Source organism: Belonocnema kinseyi, chromosome 7, assembly GCF_010883055.1.
Source record: "Belonocnema kinseyi isolate 2016_QV_RU_SX_M_011 chromosome 7, B_treatae_v1, whole genome shotgun sequence".
Classification (NCBI taxonomy): domain Eukaryota; kingdom Metazoa; phylum Arthropoda; class Insecta; order Hymenoptera; family Cynipidae; genus Belonocnema; species Belonocnema kinseyi.
This window is the reverse complement of record NC_046663.1, coordinates 61,378,129-61,397,588: the sequence shown is the minus strand read 5'-3', so window position 1 is coordinate 61,397,588 and position 19,460 is coordinate 61,378,129. Positions and strand designations below refer to the sequence as shown.

The window sequence follows — 19,460 nt, the reverse complement described above, 5'->3', positions numbered from 1 at the left end:
AACAAAATAATTTCATTTTCACTTAAAACCAACCAATTTTCAACTTATAGAATAGTTAAAATTTCAGAAAAAAATCAATTTTCACCCAAAAAAACGCATGTTCATTAAAATAGTTGAATTTTTAACTAAAGAGATCATTTTTTCCCTAAATTGTTGAATGGTTAACCAAAAAAATTCCTTTTAATAAAATAGTTGCTTTTGCAAGTCAAAAAATGATTTTTTTTAAGAAGAAGATTAAATTTCTAAAAAAAAATATCAAACAAAATTGGAATAGTTCAATTTTCAGTTTAAAAAAATAATTTTTAAACAAAAAGATGAAGTTTTAACTACTCAGATTACTAACAAATTTCTCCTGCCCTATAAAAAGTGAAATATAGTTGAAAATTTTCAACAAAGATAAGTGCAGTTTTTTTATGGAAATTAACTTTTCATATTTTCGAAAAATTCATTGCCATTTTAGTAATTGGGAACCTCTGAACGATGTTTTAAAAATAAAATAAAATCTAAAGCAGTATTTGTTCACCGAAAATAAGAATTTTGGGAGTAGCGTTTGCAAAATTCAAAATAACAAATTTTACTACATTTCATTGCATTAAATAAGAAAATCAAATAGATTTCTTGATTTGACCTCTTTTATTTATTTTCTCTAGATTTATTCAAAATGGTTCAAAATCAAGAAATAAATGTTGAAAAAATGTACCGCAAGTAATTATAACAAAGAAATAAACTCAAGGATAGTTGAATGACATATGTGTTAGTGTTTGGAAAAATATCGGTCTTTAATTGTGCCAAATGTCATAATTGTGAAGATTTTTTAAACTAGCAATAAGGTCTAACTTTTTTTGTTTTTTAATTTTTTTTTCAAATTATTGTACGTGTCGATAGCTATTCAAATGATACGAAACTAGACACGTCTCGTCCGGAACTGAGTCACTGGACTTATGTACCAGTAAGACAGCTGACTAATTATAAAGATTATAGTACTTTTTTTAATCATTCTTAATAATAGTTTAATTGCTTCGCCTAACTGATGAATGTAATGAGTCATCTACGGAAGAAACGTCTTAAGTTTCATATCATATCAGAAGCTATCGACACTTCAAGAATAAAAAAATTAAAAACAAAACAGGAATTTCTAGAATCTAATACCAATTAAAAAAATCTTCTTTAGAATCTTACGAATATTTATTGTTTATCTCAAGTTGAAAAATTAGCATAGTTAAAAATGATTTATAAAATTTAAAAAAAAAAACGGTTCCATTGTCAATCGTAAGGATTGAAAAATGAACCTAGCTAACCACAATTTTAAAAAGGTCAGGGGTATTTTATTGGTCAGGGGAAAATTAAGAATTTGGAATGAAAATATTGTAAAAGTCTGGGAATTTCTATAACTTTAAATAACCATCAGTCAGAATACGTTTGAAATTTGTCAATTCTAATTTGAAGTTGCTTTATTCCGTTTATAAAATATTTTAGGTCATAAATGTTACAAGTTTAAGATTTTGGTATTTGAATGGTTATTAGGAAAAATGAAAAATGGCAAGGGAAAAATGAGGGACTTTTGACATTTTTTAAAGTTTTGCGGTAACATTGATAAATCATATTTTGATGTTGAAGAGTACAACTAACATCTTTTTGAACGAAAACTTAACAATTTTTTTGAAAAATTTGTTTTTTTTTATGAAAAATTAATCTATTTTAGTAGAAATTACATTTTTTCTTCGATATGAACGTAACTGCTTGGTTGAAAATTCATTAATTTTGTTAAAAATTCATCCTCTTTGGATATGAAGAAAGTCAAAAGAAGAAAAAGTTTAATTTTTAAATGACCTACGATTATCATAACAACTTTTTTAATTTTCTTGAAAAATCTACATCTGTTTTAATAACAAAAGAGAATTCACAATCACCAAGTTGCTGTTCTCCATGTTTTCACCTTTAGTTTTAAAATGTCTGTGCACAAAGATCGAGCGCGTAGCGCTAGGTAAATATATTATCAAGCGCGAAGCGCGTGACGAAAATGAGCCCGCAAAGCGGGCAGATTTTTTTCTTACATACAAATGCAAATTTTCTTGTTGAAGATTCATATTTTTAGTTTTAAAATTTATCTCTTTGGATACATTTTTAATTATTTTGTTGAAAACAGACCTTTTTTTAATTGAAAATTCTTCTTTTGCCTTAAATATTCGATAAATTAGGTGAACTTTTTTTATTTTATGACTAAAAAATCTTTAATTGTTAAAAATTCAAGTATTTTGTTAAAAAATCTTATTTTATAACAGAAAAGTCTTTTTTTAAATAAATAAACAAATTTGGAAATTTGTATGTAAAATATTGTTTAAATTGATACTCAACATTTTTATTTGCAATTAGCGATAGAAAACAAATAAAACATTTTATGATAATTGAATGTATAAATAAGGTTTTTAAACAATTTAATATTGTTTTTAACAATTTTCTTTTAGACAGGAGTTAGAAAGACTGAGGTTTTCCGAATTTTTAAATTTACTTTCAACTTTTTAGTTATACCAAGATAATAATTAATTAAATTTAAAAAAATGATTGTTTAAGCAATTTATTATTATTTATAATAATATTATCTTGGAATAATGCTAGAAACTTGCAATTTTTGTAAAAAAAATTTATTTTTGGCCCACTTTTAATTAGAGTGAACTTACAATTAAAATTAGGAAAAATAATTGTTTAAACAAACTATTATTGTTTATAACCATTTTCTCCCATACAAATTCTAGATAGTTGCTTTTTTTTTTAATTATAAACTTTTTGTCCACTTTTTACTTAGTGTGCTAATAATCAATGCAAGTTAACAAAAAAAATTGTTTACAAAATTAATTATGGTTTATGGCTATATTCTCTTAGAATAATGCTAAAACGTTGCAATTTTTCCTAAAACTTTCAGCTTGACTTTTACTTTTTAGTTAAGAAGAAATAATAAATATTAATATTAATTAAAACAAAAAGGCCTCCTCCCTCCAGTAACTTCTTTAGGATAAATGTACGTTTAATATGATCCTTATAGAAAAGTTGAAGCGTATTTCAAATATCTGTTTTATTTTAGAAAAATATATTCACAAAAAAGATATTGTTTAAAAAATAATTATCTAAATTGTTCATTTATTACTCTTTCAGAACAAAAAAGATAAAGCAAAGTTAAAAGTTTCACAAAAAACGGCAACTTTCTAGCAGTTCTGTAAGAGTAGATATTTATAAGCAATAATAAATTGATTAAAAATTTTTGTTTGTCAATTTGCAATAATTACTACCTCACTAAGTGAAAAGTTAATAAAAAGTGGAAAGTTTAACTAATTTTTATAGCGCTCTAAGTGAAAAATGTACATGAATCTTTCAGAAAGAGACGCAACTTTCTAAAATTATTCAAAGATATTATTAAAAATAATAATAAATATTTAAAATAATTTATTATTGTTTTTAGCAGTTTTTTCTTAGAATAGTGTTAAAAAGTCACGGTTTTTTCTGAATTTTTCCACATTCTTTCATGTTTTACGTTACATTAAGGTAATAACCAATTCAATATAAATAATTGTTTAAAATTGTTTCATTATTTATAATTATATTCTCACAAAATAATGCTTAAAAGTTGCTTTTTTCTAAAATTTTGTACTTTTGCTGCACTTTTCAATCAGATTAAGGTAATAATAATTCGATTTAAGAAACAATAATAATTATGCAAACAATTTATAATTGTTTATAACCATCTTTTCTCACAGTAATGCTAGAGTTGCAGTTTTTTAATGAAATTTCTAACTTTTTGTCTACTTTTTACTTATTGAGACAATAATTAATGCAAGTTAACAAACATAATTTTATGATCTTGATCTTATATGATCCACATAGAAAATTTGAAGAATATTTCAAATATCTGTTTTATTTAGGAAAATTTATATTCAAAAAAAGAAATAGATTGCTGAAAAAATTGTTCTCGTTATTGTTTATTTATTAATTGCTCATAGCTAAAATTACAGAACGAACCGTAACTATCTAGCAGTATTATAGAAAAAGATAATTATAAACAATATTAATTTGCTCAAACAATCATTTTTATTCAATTTTAAACAATTTTACCTTGTTCTAAGTTAAAAGTGGAATGTTTTAGAAAAAATCGAAACATTCTAACATTATTCGATGATGATATTATTCAAAATACTAATAAATGGTTAACACAATTATTTGTATTCACTTGAATATATCACTTTTCTCTAAAGGTGAAAAGCTGAAAAAGCGGAAAATTTCAGAAAAAGTCGCAACTATCTGGAATTACTATAAGAGAAAATAGTTATAATCAATAAAACTGTTGTTAAACGATTATTTTTATTCAGCTGAATTAATTTTTATTTCGATCAAACTGAAAGGGAGCAAAAAGTGGAATGTTTCCAAAATAAAAGCTTCTTTATAGCACTACTTTAAAAGAAAATGATTAAAAATAATAATAAATTGTTTAAGCAATAATATTTGTTAACTGGAATTGATTATTACCTCACTCACTGTTTAAGTTTCTATCCCCCCGAAATTAGTTCCAGGCCATTTGAAGGCAACCTCCGACGCTTGACTGAAAGCGAGAGTTTGGTGTACTGAAAAGTTGAAAATAAATTTAAAAAGTCGAAAAACCGCGACTTTCTACCCCTATTCTTCGAGAAAATTGCTAAAAACAATAATAAATTGTTTATGCAATTTATATAAACATCCTATTATTAGTAGAAAGTATTATTGTATTTATTAGAAAGAACTTGTATTTTTAAAACTGCAAAAAAAAACATCATTAGCGGAGGAAACTCGCATAATCCAATTTTTCACTAATGGGGTCTTTTTAGGGGGTGGGGGCTACAAAGCAGACTTATAGGGGTTTTATTAAAAAAATAAGTTTTGATTCGTGTTCTTTTGCTAATCGTAAAGAGAAATGTTGAGTTTCAACTCGATTCACCTCATATTGACGATTCTGAATAAAATGTACAAAAACGTTGTTTGGGGGGGGGGGGAATAAACTTCATGGGACTTCAAACCTCTAAATAACATTCAAGCAAATTTGGGAGTGATGTCCATGAAAATTCAAGAAGAAAAATTTACATGCATTTTTGGACCACCATAGTGAGCATCCTTAATTATTTTTAATTATTTAAAGTAAAAAATTATCTAGCGGTACAAAAAAAATGGTGCAGCTTCGGCTCAAGTTATAAGGAAACATAAAAGTTTTCTTGTTAAAAAATTAATTAAAAAAAATGCACAATATATTTTTTTAATTAGGAAAATTTCAAAGTAATAAAGTTTATTAACTCTTTTATAAGGAAATCTCAGTAAGGGAATTCTCATTTTTTCAAAATCCTAAACGGATATTAAAAAATTGGAAAATGTCAGATTTAATAAATGAAAACTCTAGCAAAATGTAGGTTTTCAGCTGCTGCTATAAACATAAAAGTTAATTGCAATTGCGTATAACAATATAAGTAATTATAATAAAAACAAGAGCCGTTCCATTGAATGAATGCGTAGATCATTAAAGATAATCGGCAGCATGTAAAAATAAGCAACAGTAAATCCTCTCAGTCTCGACAAAAGGAATTAAAAGGAATAGATTGTATAATCAATACTTCCTTATCGCTTTATGTTTGAACTCAAACAAAATAATCATTTGCAAACAATTAAACTGTCGCGCAGTATTTTTTAATACCTACTAACAGTAAATTGTATGATTAAATTTGTCATAAGATATAAATAAATTACCTTCGATTTCCAGAAACGCAGAGAATGTCCTTCAATCCCGTACCATTTTCCAAGTCTGCCTTGACTGATTCTTCAATAATTTTCATCTCTTCCCCAATATCTTTTTTCCCCCTCAGTGATAACAAAGAATCCTCCGCTTCTTTTCGTTCGCCTCGGCGCATTAATTGGTATGGAGTTTCCGGCAGCCAGACAAAAATAATCACAAAAAGAATTGGCATTGACAATGAAATGAAAGCCAAATTTTTTACAGAAACAAAAGGTCCAACGGAATATTCTAAAAGCATTCCAATTTTGGCAGCCACTGTCAACATTGACCCTAAAATTCCCCGGACATCGGGCGGCGATATTTCACCTAAGTAAGCTGGCGTTGTTGCATATGATGTTCCAGCTGCGATTCCACATATAATTCTCGACACGTAAAGTTGCTAGAAATTAAAAAATTAAAAAATTTGCCAAAGTTCAAACATTTCGCTCCTATATTTTCTCTCCCCTCACTTACCCTGGTTCACCTTCATTCACTCCCTCTACTTCCCCTCATTTTCTAACACTTCTCCTACTTTTTCATTTATTTCCCACCACTGCCCATACTCCCACCCCTCCTTTCCCCTCACTTTCCACCACTCCCCTCACTTCCTTTACTTGTATTCCTATCGATTCCCCGTACTCCCCTTATTTGAAAAAAGTAAATTTCTAATTTCTTTGCAAGTTGGCCTCTCAATAAAAAACCGTATTTCTCCGAATTTGATCTCGGAAGCTACCCTCACCACGATATTCTTTCGCTCGCTGAGTAGTGTAACCCGACACCGTAGCGCATTGCATGACTTGTGGACGGCTAGTGGAGGGGGTTCTTCTATTCACGGAAATGCTTTCTCCACAGGTTCTTATTGAGAGGCCGACCTGTTTTTCGTTGAACCATAAAAGATGACTTTAAAAAAAATACTTTAATTTTCAACAAACTAATTAAATCTTCAACAAACTAGTAGAATTTTTACCAAAAACTAGAGTTTCCAATCAATAAATATGAATTTTCAAACAGATAGTTAAATTTTCAACAAGAACAAAATATTTTTTATACAAAAAGTTGCATTTTCAAGCAAATAGTTGAAATTTTAAGCAAAAGAAACGAATTTGCAATAAGATAGTTGAACTTTGAACCAAATATATTAATATATTATATTAATAATATATTATGTATAATATATTAGATTTTAACCAAATTTTCCTCATTTTAAACAGTTGACTTTTAAATCCGAAGAAATGAATTTTCATCAGGAAATTTAATTTTCAATTAAAAAAGACAAATTTTCAAGAACCATAAAATTAATTATTAAGCAAAATTTGCAACCAAAGTGTTAAGCTTTCAACAACAAAAATTTTATTTTAAAATAAATATTAATTATTTTCAAAAGAATAGTGAGATTTTAAAGCAACAGAAACAAATTTTCAATAAAATCGTTAAACTTTTAAAAAAGTAATTGAAATTTTAACAAAATAGTTAAATTTTTAACCAAATGATCGAATTATCGTTCAAAAAAGAATAATGTTCAACCAAAAACAGTAGAATTTTCAACTAAAGAGTTGAAATTTTAAGTTTAAAAGACAAATGTTCTGGAAGAACGTTGAATTTTAATCCCAAAAATCTAAATTTTCAACAAACAAATTAATTTTCAAACAGGGAATATAAAATTTTCTACCAAATAGTTAAGTTTTCAACAATATCAAAATAATTTTTTACAGATTGATGGATTTTTCAATCAAGTAGTTAAGCTTTAAAGAAAAAGAGAAAATGTTCCATAAAATAAGTTTGAAAACAGTCATTAAATTTTCAAGCAAATAGTCGAATTTTGAACTAAATTGTCAATTTTTTATTTGAAAAATATTAATATTTAACAAAAAACTATTAAACCATACAAGGTAAATCTTTACCAATAAAGTTAATTTTTGATAAAAAATTAATTTTCACCCAAATAATTAAATCTTGAAAGAAAAAATTATTGTTTAATTAAAGAATCGGATTTTTAAATTAGGAAGTTGAAGTTTAAAGCAACAGAAATTAAATTTTTAATGAAATATTTGAAAAGTTCATCTTTAACCAAAAACAGTTGAATTTTTTACAAAATAGATGATTTTTTAACTTGGAAAGTCTAATGTTTTAGAAAAGATTTTACTTTTAAACCCTAAATAATGAATTTTCAACAAAAACTTTCATTTTCAATAAAAAGTTACACTTTTATCCAAGAAGACTAATTTTTAAATAAAAATGATCCATTTTTAAACAAAAATAGAAAAGCTACAATTCTAGTCAAAAAAATTAGTTTAAAACCAAAATAAATAATTTCTCACTAAACAGTTCAATCTTCAACTAAAGAGATGAATCTTTAACAACAAAGTTTTTTTTTAATAAATCTTTTTTATAACTCAAAATAAAGATATTTGAACAACAATCCTGAAATTTTCAACAAAAGAGATGAATCTTCAACCAGGAACAATCTCATTTGAAATTTCAATGAAGAGTTAATTTTCTTCCAATTTAGTGGAATTTTCAACAAAAAAAAACGATTTTTCAAAATCTTCTTAGAGAAATTCCCTGACTTTTTCAAGATTTTTTGTACATCCCTAATTTTTGCCTGACTTTCCCACGCCAATAAAATTCCCAGACTTTTCCCTGGTTTTCAGATTTTCCCTGACCTACTACCACTCTGAGAAAGATATTAAAATAAAACGATGCAATAAAACTGAAGTAAATAATGTATGGCTTCATAAAAATATAATTTATCAATTCAGGCTATGGAAACACAGTTGACATTACCCAACAATTTTATAGTAACGGATGCTATAAAAATGGATGCTTTTAAAGAATTTGATCTAACAACGAAAATTGCAGTTTCTTAAAAAAAAATTTATTATTTGAAGTATATCAAAAATGTACCTTGTAATTAGTCACACAAATATTGAAATTATTATGAGTTTGTTTATAAACTTATAAAAGTATAAATTTGATACGATTATTTAAAAAATCAGAAAAGAGTTTTGAATATTTCAAATGTGTCGAAAAATAATCTAGAAGATTGAAAAAGTTATTTTTTCAGAATTTTACAAAATATTAGGAAGAATTCGAGCCTTTTTAAAACATAGAACTGCTACAAGTTTGAAATAAATAAAGAAGTATTCCGATATATTTTCGGAAATGCTCTCAAGTTATAAAATATCTGAAATCTACAACAAAAAAACCTCTAAAGCTGCTTAAAGTATGTTTAGCTCATTCGAATTTTTCTTAAAATTTTGAAAAATTATTCAAAATGTGAAAAAATTGCCTTAAAATCTTCCAACATTTCATAGGAATTTTCATAAAATTTGTTTATTGACTAGAAACCTTTTAAAATTCTTTAAAAGCTTCTACATTTTTTGTTTAAAACCTTTTTAAAAAATCTGCATTGTTTTAATCTTTGACATTATAAAATTCTTTAATAATCTCTTCAAATTTTTTAAATATTTCTTGAATATACTCGATTCATTTTTTAATGTTACCAACTTAAAATATTTAGTTATAAAATCTTCTACTCTTTTAAGAAATTTAATGAAATCTTTTAAAAGGGTTTGAAATCATTTCAATTTCCTCTTAAAGTTAATTTTCTTTAAAAAATCATTTTTTCAATTTTTCCCAAATTTGTAAGCCTAGTGTTTTTAAATTATTAAATTTGTTTCTTTTTCTAAAAAATTTTAAAAAATCGTCTAAAATGTTTTCAGACTCTTCTTTAACAATTTTATAAATCGTTGAAATGTTTTTAAATCTTTATAAATATTCTATAAAAATTAATTTCGCAAAATAAAAACTCATTTTATTTTTTCCGAAGAACCTAAAGAATTTTTTCATTTTCTTGAAACCTTACAAAATTTCAAAGATATCTTTAAAGTTTTTATTATTTGTGAATGCTTGCAAAACTTCAAAGTATCTCTTAAACTTCTATAAATTTGTTCTTAAATTATTCATTATGGCAAAATTTTGCTTTAAAATCTTTTATGCTCTTTTTCAATATCTTAGGAAATAATTTAAAATATTTTGTAATATTTTTCAATTTTCTCTTGGAATTCATTAAGAAAAAAATGATTTGAAATTTCCCATGAATCTTAGACAAACTTTTTTAATTCTCTTGACGCCCTGTAAAATTACGTTTGCCTAATAAATTAAAAGAATTGTGTTATTCTGCCACATTCTTTTTCCAGACATTTTTAATTCTTCCAAACTTAAAATAATAAATTTTAATACATAGGTATTGTGTGAACTTTCCATGACCTTATCTTATGACATAAGATAATAATCATGACAAGTTGAGCAAAGAAGATAATGCGCGGCATATTTATTTAAAATCTCAGATTTGATAAAGTTTATACGGGTTATAATTTGATAAGAATCCCGCCAAGTCATCAGAGTTAACAAGAATTAATTTGAAGTCTTCGTCATTTAAATAGTCAATTTGACAGATAATTTAAAAATAAAACTAACATCATGTCCGTTTTAATCAAAAAAACTAATTTCCGGTCATTTCCCGATTTTTTTCCTGTTTGCAAAAACTCGTTACGATCATGGAACTTGAAAAATTCCAACTCTTAAAGCTTAACATTTCTGCATTTAAAGACATTATAACTGAACTGTATATTAAAACACTCAAATTGGAACTCTTGGATTTTACAATTTTAACATTAAAGTTTATAAAATTTGTTATTGAAAACTTTTTTATTCAAACGGTCAATAATGACCTTAAAAATATAAAATTTTAAAGTTTTAACAATATTCAGAGTTGAATCAGTGAATTAAAAAAAAATTCTATAAAATTATATTATATTCAAAAAAAATTATAATTATGACTTGAAAGAGGACATTTTTTATAAATACTATAATTCTGACTTGAAACAGTGAATTTTTGAGAAAATTAATCATTTTGAGCTTGAACAGGAAATTTTCCAAAGATATTGTATGCAATTCTGAATTGAATCAATAACTTTTCCAAAAAATTTTGTAATTCAAATATGAAATATGGAATTTTTACTTGGAACCGGAACACTGAATTATTCTACAGTTCAAAGGAGTCAATACATTTGCAAAATTATATAATTTTGAACGGCTTAAGCTTGAAGAATTAAAAGCTAAACGATTGCATCTTTTTAACTGAACACTTTTTAAATTAGAAGATAAATTTTCGCAATCTTAAAAAAATTTTATTATCTAAAAATTTTAAATATATGCAAATATCCTAATTTGGTTAAAAAGTTTTAGAAGTCTTATAAAATTATCAATTACTTAAAAATTGCTTTTCAAAACTCCTGAATATCTTTTAAAAAACTCGAATATATCCTGAAAAAATCACGCATAGTTAGAAAAATTGCAATCAACTCTTCTAAATTATTAATTTTTCAAAATGAAAAATCATTTCCAATTTCCATAAGAATCATGCGAAAATCTTATTATTTTTATAAAAGCTTTAAAAATTCTTTAAAAAACTTCTAAATTTTTTTTTAATATGCATGAATCTACATTTTTTCAAATTATTTGAAATTGTTTCAAGTTTTCAATTAATTTTAAATATTTTCAATACTTCTAAATAGCTATTAAGCTTACTGGAATGGGCTGAAAATGAAATCTTTTTACACTACAATAATATTTCAGTAGAATTTGAAGTTCAATAAAAGTGTTTAATTATGAATCTATAATTTGAAGTTTTTTAAAATTGAAAATCGTGTATAAAGCTATATATATATATATATATATATATATATATATTAAAGTTCAATTTTCAACTTTAAAGTCTGCAAATTGTTTAATTTTTAACAAATTTAATATTGTTTTGAAAAATTAATTAATGTTCAATTTAAGTACTTAGTGTTCATGACGACTTTAAACATCATTAAATAATTTTAATTTTCACTAAAAATAAATTAATTGTCATTTTCCGGCTTTTCGACCTCCCATTGCGTCAGCTATCCTAACTAAAAATGTAGAGTCGATGCAATATTATTAATTTTCTTTAAAAAATATATAATTACATATACTAGGCTTTATCAAAATATAGAGTTGTGTTTTTCAAAAAGTAAAACATATTAACCTATGAATTATTTTTATTATTACTTGAATTAAAAAGTTAATCAAAGGTTATGATGTCATATTAATGAAAATTCATAAATCGACCATGAAACTTTATATGAATACGGCTTGGTAATTACAGAAAGCATTACCGATAGCAATATCATAAATCATGCATTTTTGAAAAAACTTGCCATGAAGGTTAACCTGAATTTAACCATTTATTATTTATTCAATGATGTTAAATAATTTTTTAATAAATTAATAACTTAATACACTAATAATTTAACACATTAATAATTTGATATATTAATAAATACTAACCCAGGGCGTGACAGCAAATGCTATCAAAAGCCATCCAATAATCGATGGCAGAGCAGAGAAGAGCATTGTGATTTTTCTTCCGTATTTGTTTACCATAAATGATGAAATTATTGACCCTGCAGAGGCTCCAATGTTGAATAAGGAAGCCACCCAAGAAGCCTCACTTGAAGTCAATTTTACTGGGGAATCATCCTGGGCCAATAGTGGCAAGGATGGAGAGGCCCATCCAAAAAATAGGCCAACCGATATCATACCCAGGTTCCCTAAAAAAATTAAACATAATCATTTTTATGATATTTTTTATCTAATTTCTTCATATAAGAATTTGCTTAAAGCCTTGGAAATATTCTCTGCCTCTGAAAAATGAATTGTTTTTATCACTATTTTCAAATTTTAGGCATGCAGAATTGAAAAGAAAATTGTGGACATTTTTTTGTTTGCTAGGTTATCACTAGTGAGAACTAATATTAAATTATAGATTGAAAAGAACTTTTTTTTAATTTTTCGTTCTTTGAACAAAGAATTGACGGTGGTGTTTATAACGTTCAAAAATTTTTTCAATTCAATATCCTAAAATTCCTAAATCAAGAAAAAAATTGTTTCACGAAAAAGCAGAATATAAACATATTTCTATGGTTAAATAACAAGGAAGCTTCAGATTCAAGATTTTCATTTTTGTATAAAATGTGTGTATTTTACGCAATCCAAAAAACATATTTCTTTTACACTTTCAAATAATTCTAAATTAAGCAAAAAATGTTAATTTGAACCAACAGAAAACATTTTTTTTCAAATGTTAATATTCGAATCCAAAGAACCACGTTACCATTTAAGAGTTATTTTTGACACTCCGTTCCCCTTATTGACAATCGTAGTTTATCCCCCCCCCCCCCCTCTAGAAGTAGCATAACAAAAAATGATCTATTAACTGGGGAAATTAGGTGATTTTGCAGAAAAGTAGGAAAATAATATTTTTTTAAATATATGAAATGTATATAAAGTATTGAATTCAACATAAAACACTTTCAATTCCTAAAATCACAAGTCAAAATATATAGAATTTTCAACGTAAAAACTTTTTAGCGAAATATATGCAATTTCCAATCAAAAGGACGAATTAAAATATATATATATATATTTAATCAAACATTTACATGAGCAACCAAATAGTTGAATTTTCAATCCAAAAAGACAAACTTTTTGAACACGGTTTTCTACCAATAGATCATTTTTTTATCAAAAAAATTAATTCTTAACGAAACATGTACTAAGTGATGTTTCAAATCAACCTAAAATTTTTAATTTAGGATAAAAAAAGAGTTAAAATTAAGAAAAAAATACGAATTTTCGACAAATCTTTTACAATATAAAAAAATAGAAGAATTTTTATAAAAAATAGTGTCACTTTTAAACAAGTCGTCGAATTTCTAATCCAAAAATACAAATTTTCCACTGAATAGTTCAATTTTTAGCCCGAAATGATAAATTTTCAACTGAAATAACGAATTTTTAACAAACAAAAAAATTAATGTTTTAAAAAGTAGTTTAACTTGAAACCAAGCAGGTGATTTTTCAGATAAAAAAATGAATTCGCAACAAAACTTGTAATAGTTAATATTTCAACCAAAGAGATTTTTATTTAAAATTAATAATATTTTAATCTAACTAAAAACGAATTTTCCACAAAATACGTAGTTAAATAATCACAAAAAATGCGTTTTTCAACAAATAAGATAAATTCTCAAAGAAGAAGATTAATTTTCTACCAAAAAGACGAATTTGTAACAAAATAGTTGAATACTTACTAAAGTTTCATTTTTGAACAAAAATAATGAATTTTTAACTAAGATTAATTTTCTATCAAAAAAGCCGAATTTTCAAAAAAAATGTAAAATTTTATACTAACGAGATGAATTTTCAACCAAAATGATAAACCTTCAAAAAATAAATGAATTTTTAACAAATGACTTCAACATTCAACCAAAAAGTTGAAAATTTTCACCAAGAAGATCAATTTTATAAAAATGAAAGTTAAACTTTCAAGCAAAGCTTAATAAAAAAAAGTATTTCTACTTAATACTTGAATTTTTCACCCAACCCTATGTATTTTTAACAAAAGAAATCAATTTTCATCAATCCCGCGTATTCAGTTGGTGAGTGCTCCCAATTTTGAGAACTTTTTGAACTGCCCTTGCTTCGCGCCGATACTCCCTATGGTTACTGTTGGCGCACTGATTTTAAATTGTATAAATAAATAAATTGAATATTTATAATAAATTATAAATGGGAAATGCATGAAAAGTAATTTCTTAATCCTGAAATAAGGTTTTAGCGGAAGAGATACAAAAATAATTCGATTTTAATGAAAAGGACGTTATGAATTCGGAGTTCAGAGAAAGAAATAATTTTTTATCACAATAAATAATCTCGTCTCTGTTAAGTTTGTAAATTAATTTTTTTTATTCCCGACCATGTGACTTTAAATAAAATTACTAAAATCACAAAAAATTAATTAAGAGTGTTGTTTTTGCTTGGGTCAAAACTAATCAAGTTTTTTGCAAAAATTCGCATTATTTTATCTGTCACTCCAAAATTTTATTTTAGGACTATAAAACTACTTATGATGCACTTCCCAATCATTATTCATAAAAAATATTATATTTCAATATTTATAATTTAAAATATGCGCGTTAACAGGAACCAATCGGGTTACCGGTGCGACGCAAGCGCAATTCATAAAGTTCCCAAAGTTGGGAGTATCTTTTTATGAAATCTCACCTCATCTCAACTGTCTTGTCAGTGTCAGAATTGACATTTGTAATTAAACAAATGTCATAACTATTGTCATAAATTCTTAAAGTTGACATAGGAGGCACTACAAAGAATGGAATGCAGATTAAAATGTGAATTTGCATTAAATTATATAATTCTCTTATTAATAATTTAAATATCACACAATATAGCAGGCACTTAATGTGCTATATATAAAAAAATACAAAAACCATTTTTTTCTTTGAATGATAACAATAACTGAAGAATATATTATATATTATAATTACAAATATATAATATATCTATAAATAATACTAAGTAAATTTAAAAAAAAATAATAACCTCAAGAAATATAAATGCTAAAAGGTTGTGAACAATTATTGGTAAGTTAACATTTTAAGTACATTGTAAATAAAATTATATTTAAAATAAGATTACGTAAAACTTTGTTTACCACAATGTTTATTTGACTTTTTAAGGATTTTTAATGCAATAAACCCATTTTTCGATCCAAATAAAATCTATAGTTCTGTATTACTAGCCTTCAATTATAATTTTTTAAAATTATTTTAAGCATTAACAATTTGCATAACTTTTTAAACATTAATAGAAATTTTCTATCAAATTCTTTAATCTCAAAAACTACTATTAGTTAATACGTACAATTATAACCTTAAAAAACTTAAGAGCAAAAAGAACATATACAAAGTTTCTACCAAAAGAGTAATAGAAATTAAAAATAAAAAAGCATTGACTAGAATTATCGAAATTTCCTTAATCCGAACAAACTAGAAACGGATTAGGGTTTACGGATATTTCCGTTGCACTAGAAAATGCGTAAATGAAAAATAGAAAAAGAATTGAATAAAATATAAATTTAAAAATAATTAAATTATAAGTATCAAAAAAATTAATAAATTAAAAAAAACAATTTGTTGCAATTAAAAAAAAAAGATAAATTGATTAATATAAATTAAAATAAATTAAAATTTTTTTAATACTAATGAAAATACTATTAAAAAATTTGAAGCTTATTTTATTTTTTAATTTTATTTTTAAATCTTTATTTAAAGAAAAAATACTATCTACTCTCATCATAAATGGAAAGGTCATCGATCATAGAAGATTCCCATTTATTTAAAAAAGAACTGATATTGATAAACTCAAGCTTTCTCTTTATACTCAAAAGCCTTTCTATCAATTAAAGAAAACTAAAAATAAAAATCGTATTAAAAAATTATTTTAAGTTTGAAAATAAAATATTAAAATAATACAAAAAATATAAGGCAATTTGAGAGTTACGTACCTGCTATCGCTGCTATGTAAAGCCTCATCTTCAGTTTGTCACTTCACAACTGACAATGAAGTGAAATTCGTCTCAAGTTTTATTTCAGTCACAATACTACCGTAATTTTTATCTTCACGCTTTATACCACGTTTTTCAGTCATCACACTTGATCACACTGTTAATGTTAAAGACACTTTAGTAACTACTTTTATATAGTGTATAGTATATTGTATAGTCCGTTCAGAAATTTAAAAAAAAATTGCAAAAAGTATTGAGCTGTTCACGCGCTCGAACGCAGCCCAACTTACTGTTGGATTTTACTTACTGTTCGTGCATTCAAACAACCTGTTTGATAAATCATTCTTTTAGCATCTCAGCGGCATCTTAACTTCCCAAGCCGACCGAGGAATTCTCTTTTATTTACCAAAACAAACTTTGCCAAGCATGCTTTCCTATCAGGTTTGCAACCGTTATCTACATTATTTATTATTTTGATGTAACACTGACTGCTTTTAAAATGTTTTTGTTTTAGTTACACAAATGTTGAAATTATTATCAGTTTGTTTTTAAAAATATAAAAATATAAATTTTATAAGATTCGTGAGAAATCAGGAAAGATTTTAGAGAATTTAGATGTGTCGAAAAATAATTTAGAAGATAAAAAAAACTAATTTTATTTTTCAGGATTTTACTAAATATTAGGAAAAATTCCAGCCTTTTTAAAAGATATTTAGGACGTCTATAAGTTTGGAAGAAATAGAAAAATATTCGATAAAATTTCAGAAGTGCTTCCAAGTTTTAAACTGTTCTAAATCGATTCAAAACCTCTTAAATTCCTAAAAATATTTTTAGATGATTTGAATTTTTATAAAAATATTGAAAAATTACTCAAATGCAAAAAAATTGTCTTCAAATCTTGCAATTTCCCCTAGGGATTTAAACAAAATTGGGTTATTCACTTAAAACCTTTGAAAATTTTTTAAAAACTCTTAAAGTTTTGGTTTTATTATTTTTTTAATCTGCCTTTTTTTTAGTATTTTACAGTCTAAAATTCTTTTCCAATCTCTTTAAATCTTCTAAATATTTCTTGAAATTACTCGTTTTTTTATTTCTCAATCTTAATAAATTACAACATCAAGCTTTAATTAAAATCTTCTACTATTTTTCGAATTTTAAGTAAATATTTTATAATCTTTTTGAATTTTATCTTGAGGATCATTTTTCAAAATAAAAAATCCTAAAAAATTTCCCTTAAATCTGAAGAAAATTTGTTACTAATTCTTTCGAAATGTTTGAAACATCTAATATTTGAAAATTATCTAAATTTTTCATTCAATTTTTTTATATTCTAAAAAATTTACAAAGTTGTCTTAAAATTTTTCAGATTCTTCTTTAGCAGCTGTATAAATCCTGTGACATGTTTTGAATTTTTTTTTTTAATATTCCCTTAAAATGATTCAAAAAATAAATAAAAAATCATTTTCATTCTTCCCAGGAACCTAGAGATTTTTTTTTAGATTTTTTTTTTAACTTTACAGAAATTACAAAATATCTTATAAATTTTTATTATTTTTAAATAATTTAAGAAATTGTAAAATTTCCCCATGAATCTTAATTAAGAACACTTTTTTCATTCTCTTGACACCCTGCAAAATTGAGTGTAACTAAAATTGGTTAAACTCTGAAAAATTAAAGGAATTACCTTATTCTTCTATATTCTTTTTCCACAAATTTTGACAACCATTTACATTTTTCCAAGAATTTTTTACAAAAATTTAGTCTGCATATCTTTCGAAATTATTAAGAAGCTAAATTATTCACAAGTTTTCCCATAACTTAATTTTTCTTGTCTGTTTGAAAATGTAAAAAAGTTTATAAATTATAACATGGCAACAAAATACTAATAACAGAATTATTAAATTTTATGATGAACTAAATTTATTTATTTAGAAATTTTGATATACAAAATTGATGGTGCAGAAAATTCAGTAGTCACTAAAAGTTATCTCCACGCAGTGTCGCAACCAATCAGGTTTTTGAACAATGTGTGCACCATCAACTTTTTTATGAACCTTTGTAAATAATTAATTTTAATTCGCTATAAAAATTTATTTCTGAATTTTCCTAAAAATCATTAGAAGAAAAAATTAAAATTGTAAATGATTGTTTAATAATAGTGAATAATAATATTGATCTCAATATTTCGCTGCCACACTATAATTTGTAAACTTTTTACATTTTTAAGAGAAAAAAAATTAAATTATACGCAATAACTTATTTTGAAGAATTCGAAAAAACGTCAGAAGCTTTTTAATAATTATGAAAGATTTGAGATTTAATTTTTTTTTTTTGCAAAATTTATGGGAAAATTTTTAACGATTTAAGTATTATTTTAAAAGAATAATTGCAAGTTTTGAAGATTTGAATATGCGTGGGAAAAAATTATGGAAGACTGAAACCATTTTTAAAATTTTTCAGAATTGAAACCATTTTTAGAAAAACTGAATGATTGTTTTGTAAGGAATTCTAAAAATACACTGAAAAAATAAAACAAAACATTTCAAAAAATTTTGAAAATTATGAAAGAAGATTCTGGAATATTTTTTAAAACAAATTTTTCAGAATTAAAAAAAAAACAGGAAACATTTGAATTTTCCTAATATTCGTGTGAAAATTTTAAATTGTTTTTTTATTTTGAAAAATGAACTTTGATATAAAAGTAAAAATGGTTTTTAAATGTATCAACAGATTTCGTAACATTTTGAAGAAGAATGTTAAAGTTTTTAAAGCGAAATGTCTCAATTTCATAAGATTAAAAAACAAAACATAATAATTTTAAATCGAGTAAAGCTAAAAGAATTAAAAGATTTTAAAGATAAACCGATGGTTTCAAGAGATTAGAAATATTTAAAAACTTGGAAAAATTTCCAGAAATTTATCAAATACTTCTTGATTTCTTCTAAACTTCTAAAAGGAATAGAATTTTTCCTAATCTTTTGTTAAATCGTATAAAATAAATTATTTTTATTTTTCTTGATTCTTTTCTGACACATCTGAAATATTCAAAAATAGCTTTTTAATTCTCTCAAAAATCTTAATGAAATTATATTCATATAAATTTAAAAACAAACTTATAATACTTATTTTCTTATTCTTAATTTTTAGAATTCAATTTTAACTCGAATGAAACTGTAAGAAAACTTCGAACTAATAAATAGTTCTTTGACATTTTCATGTACT

The 19,460-nt window shown here is 24.7% G+C and overlaps 1 protein-coding gene across 5 annotated transcripts in view; it reads right to left on the bottom strand.

Moving 5' to 3' along the window:
• LOC117176094 (facilitated trehalose transporter Tret1-like) overlaps positions 1 to 16,670 on the bottom strand; it is a 38,717-nt gene extending 22,047 nt beyond the window's left edge. For 2 of the 5 annotated variants that reach the window (XM_033366124.1, XM_033366121.1), the window contains exons 1-3: positions 16,239 to 16,537; positions 12,161 to 12,423; positions 5,758 to 6,182 (exon numbers count right to left, since the gene is read on the bottom strand). In XM_033366124.1, coding sequence (XP_033222015.1) covers positions 5,758 to 6,182; positions 12,161 to 12,423; positions 16,239 to 16,266 — 716 coding nt within the window. In that variant the 5' untranslated portion in view covers positions 16,267 to 16,537. The other 3 variants (XM_033366123.1, XM_033366125.1, XM_033366126.1) reach the window with 3 other exon arrangements.
• Between the last annotated feature and the right edge of the window lie 2,790 nt (positions 16,671 to 19,460).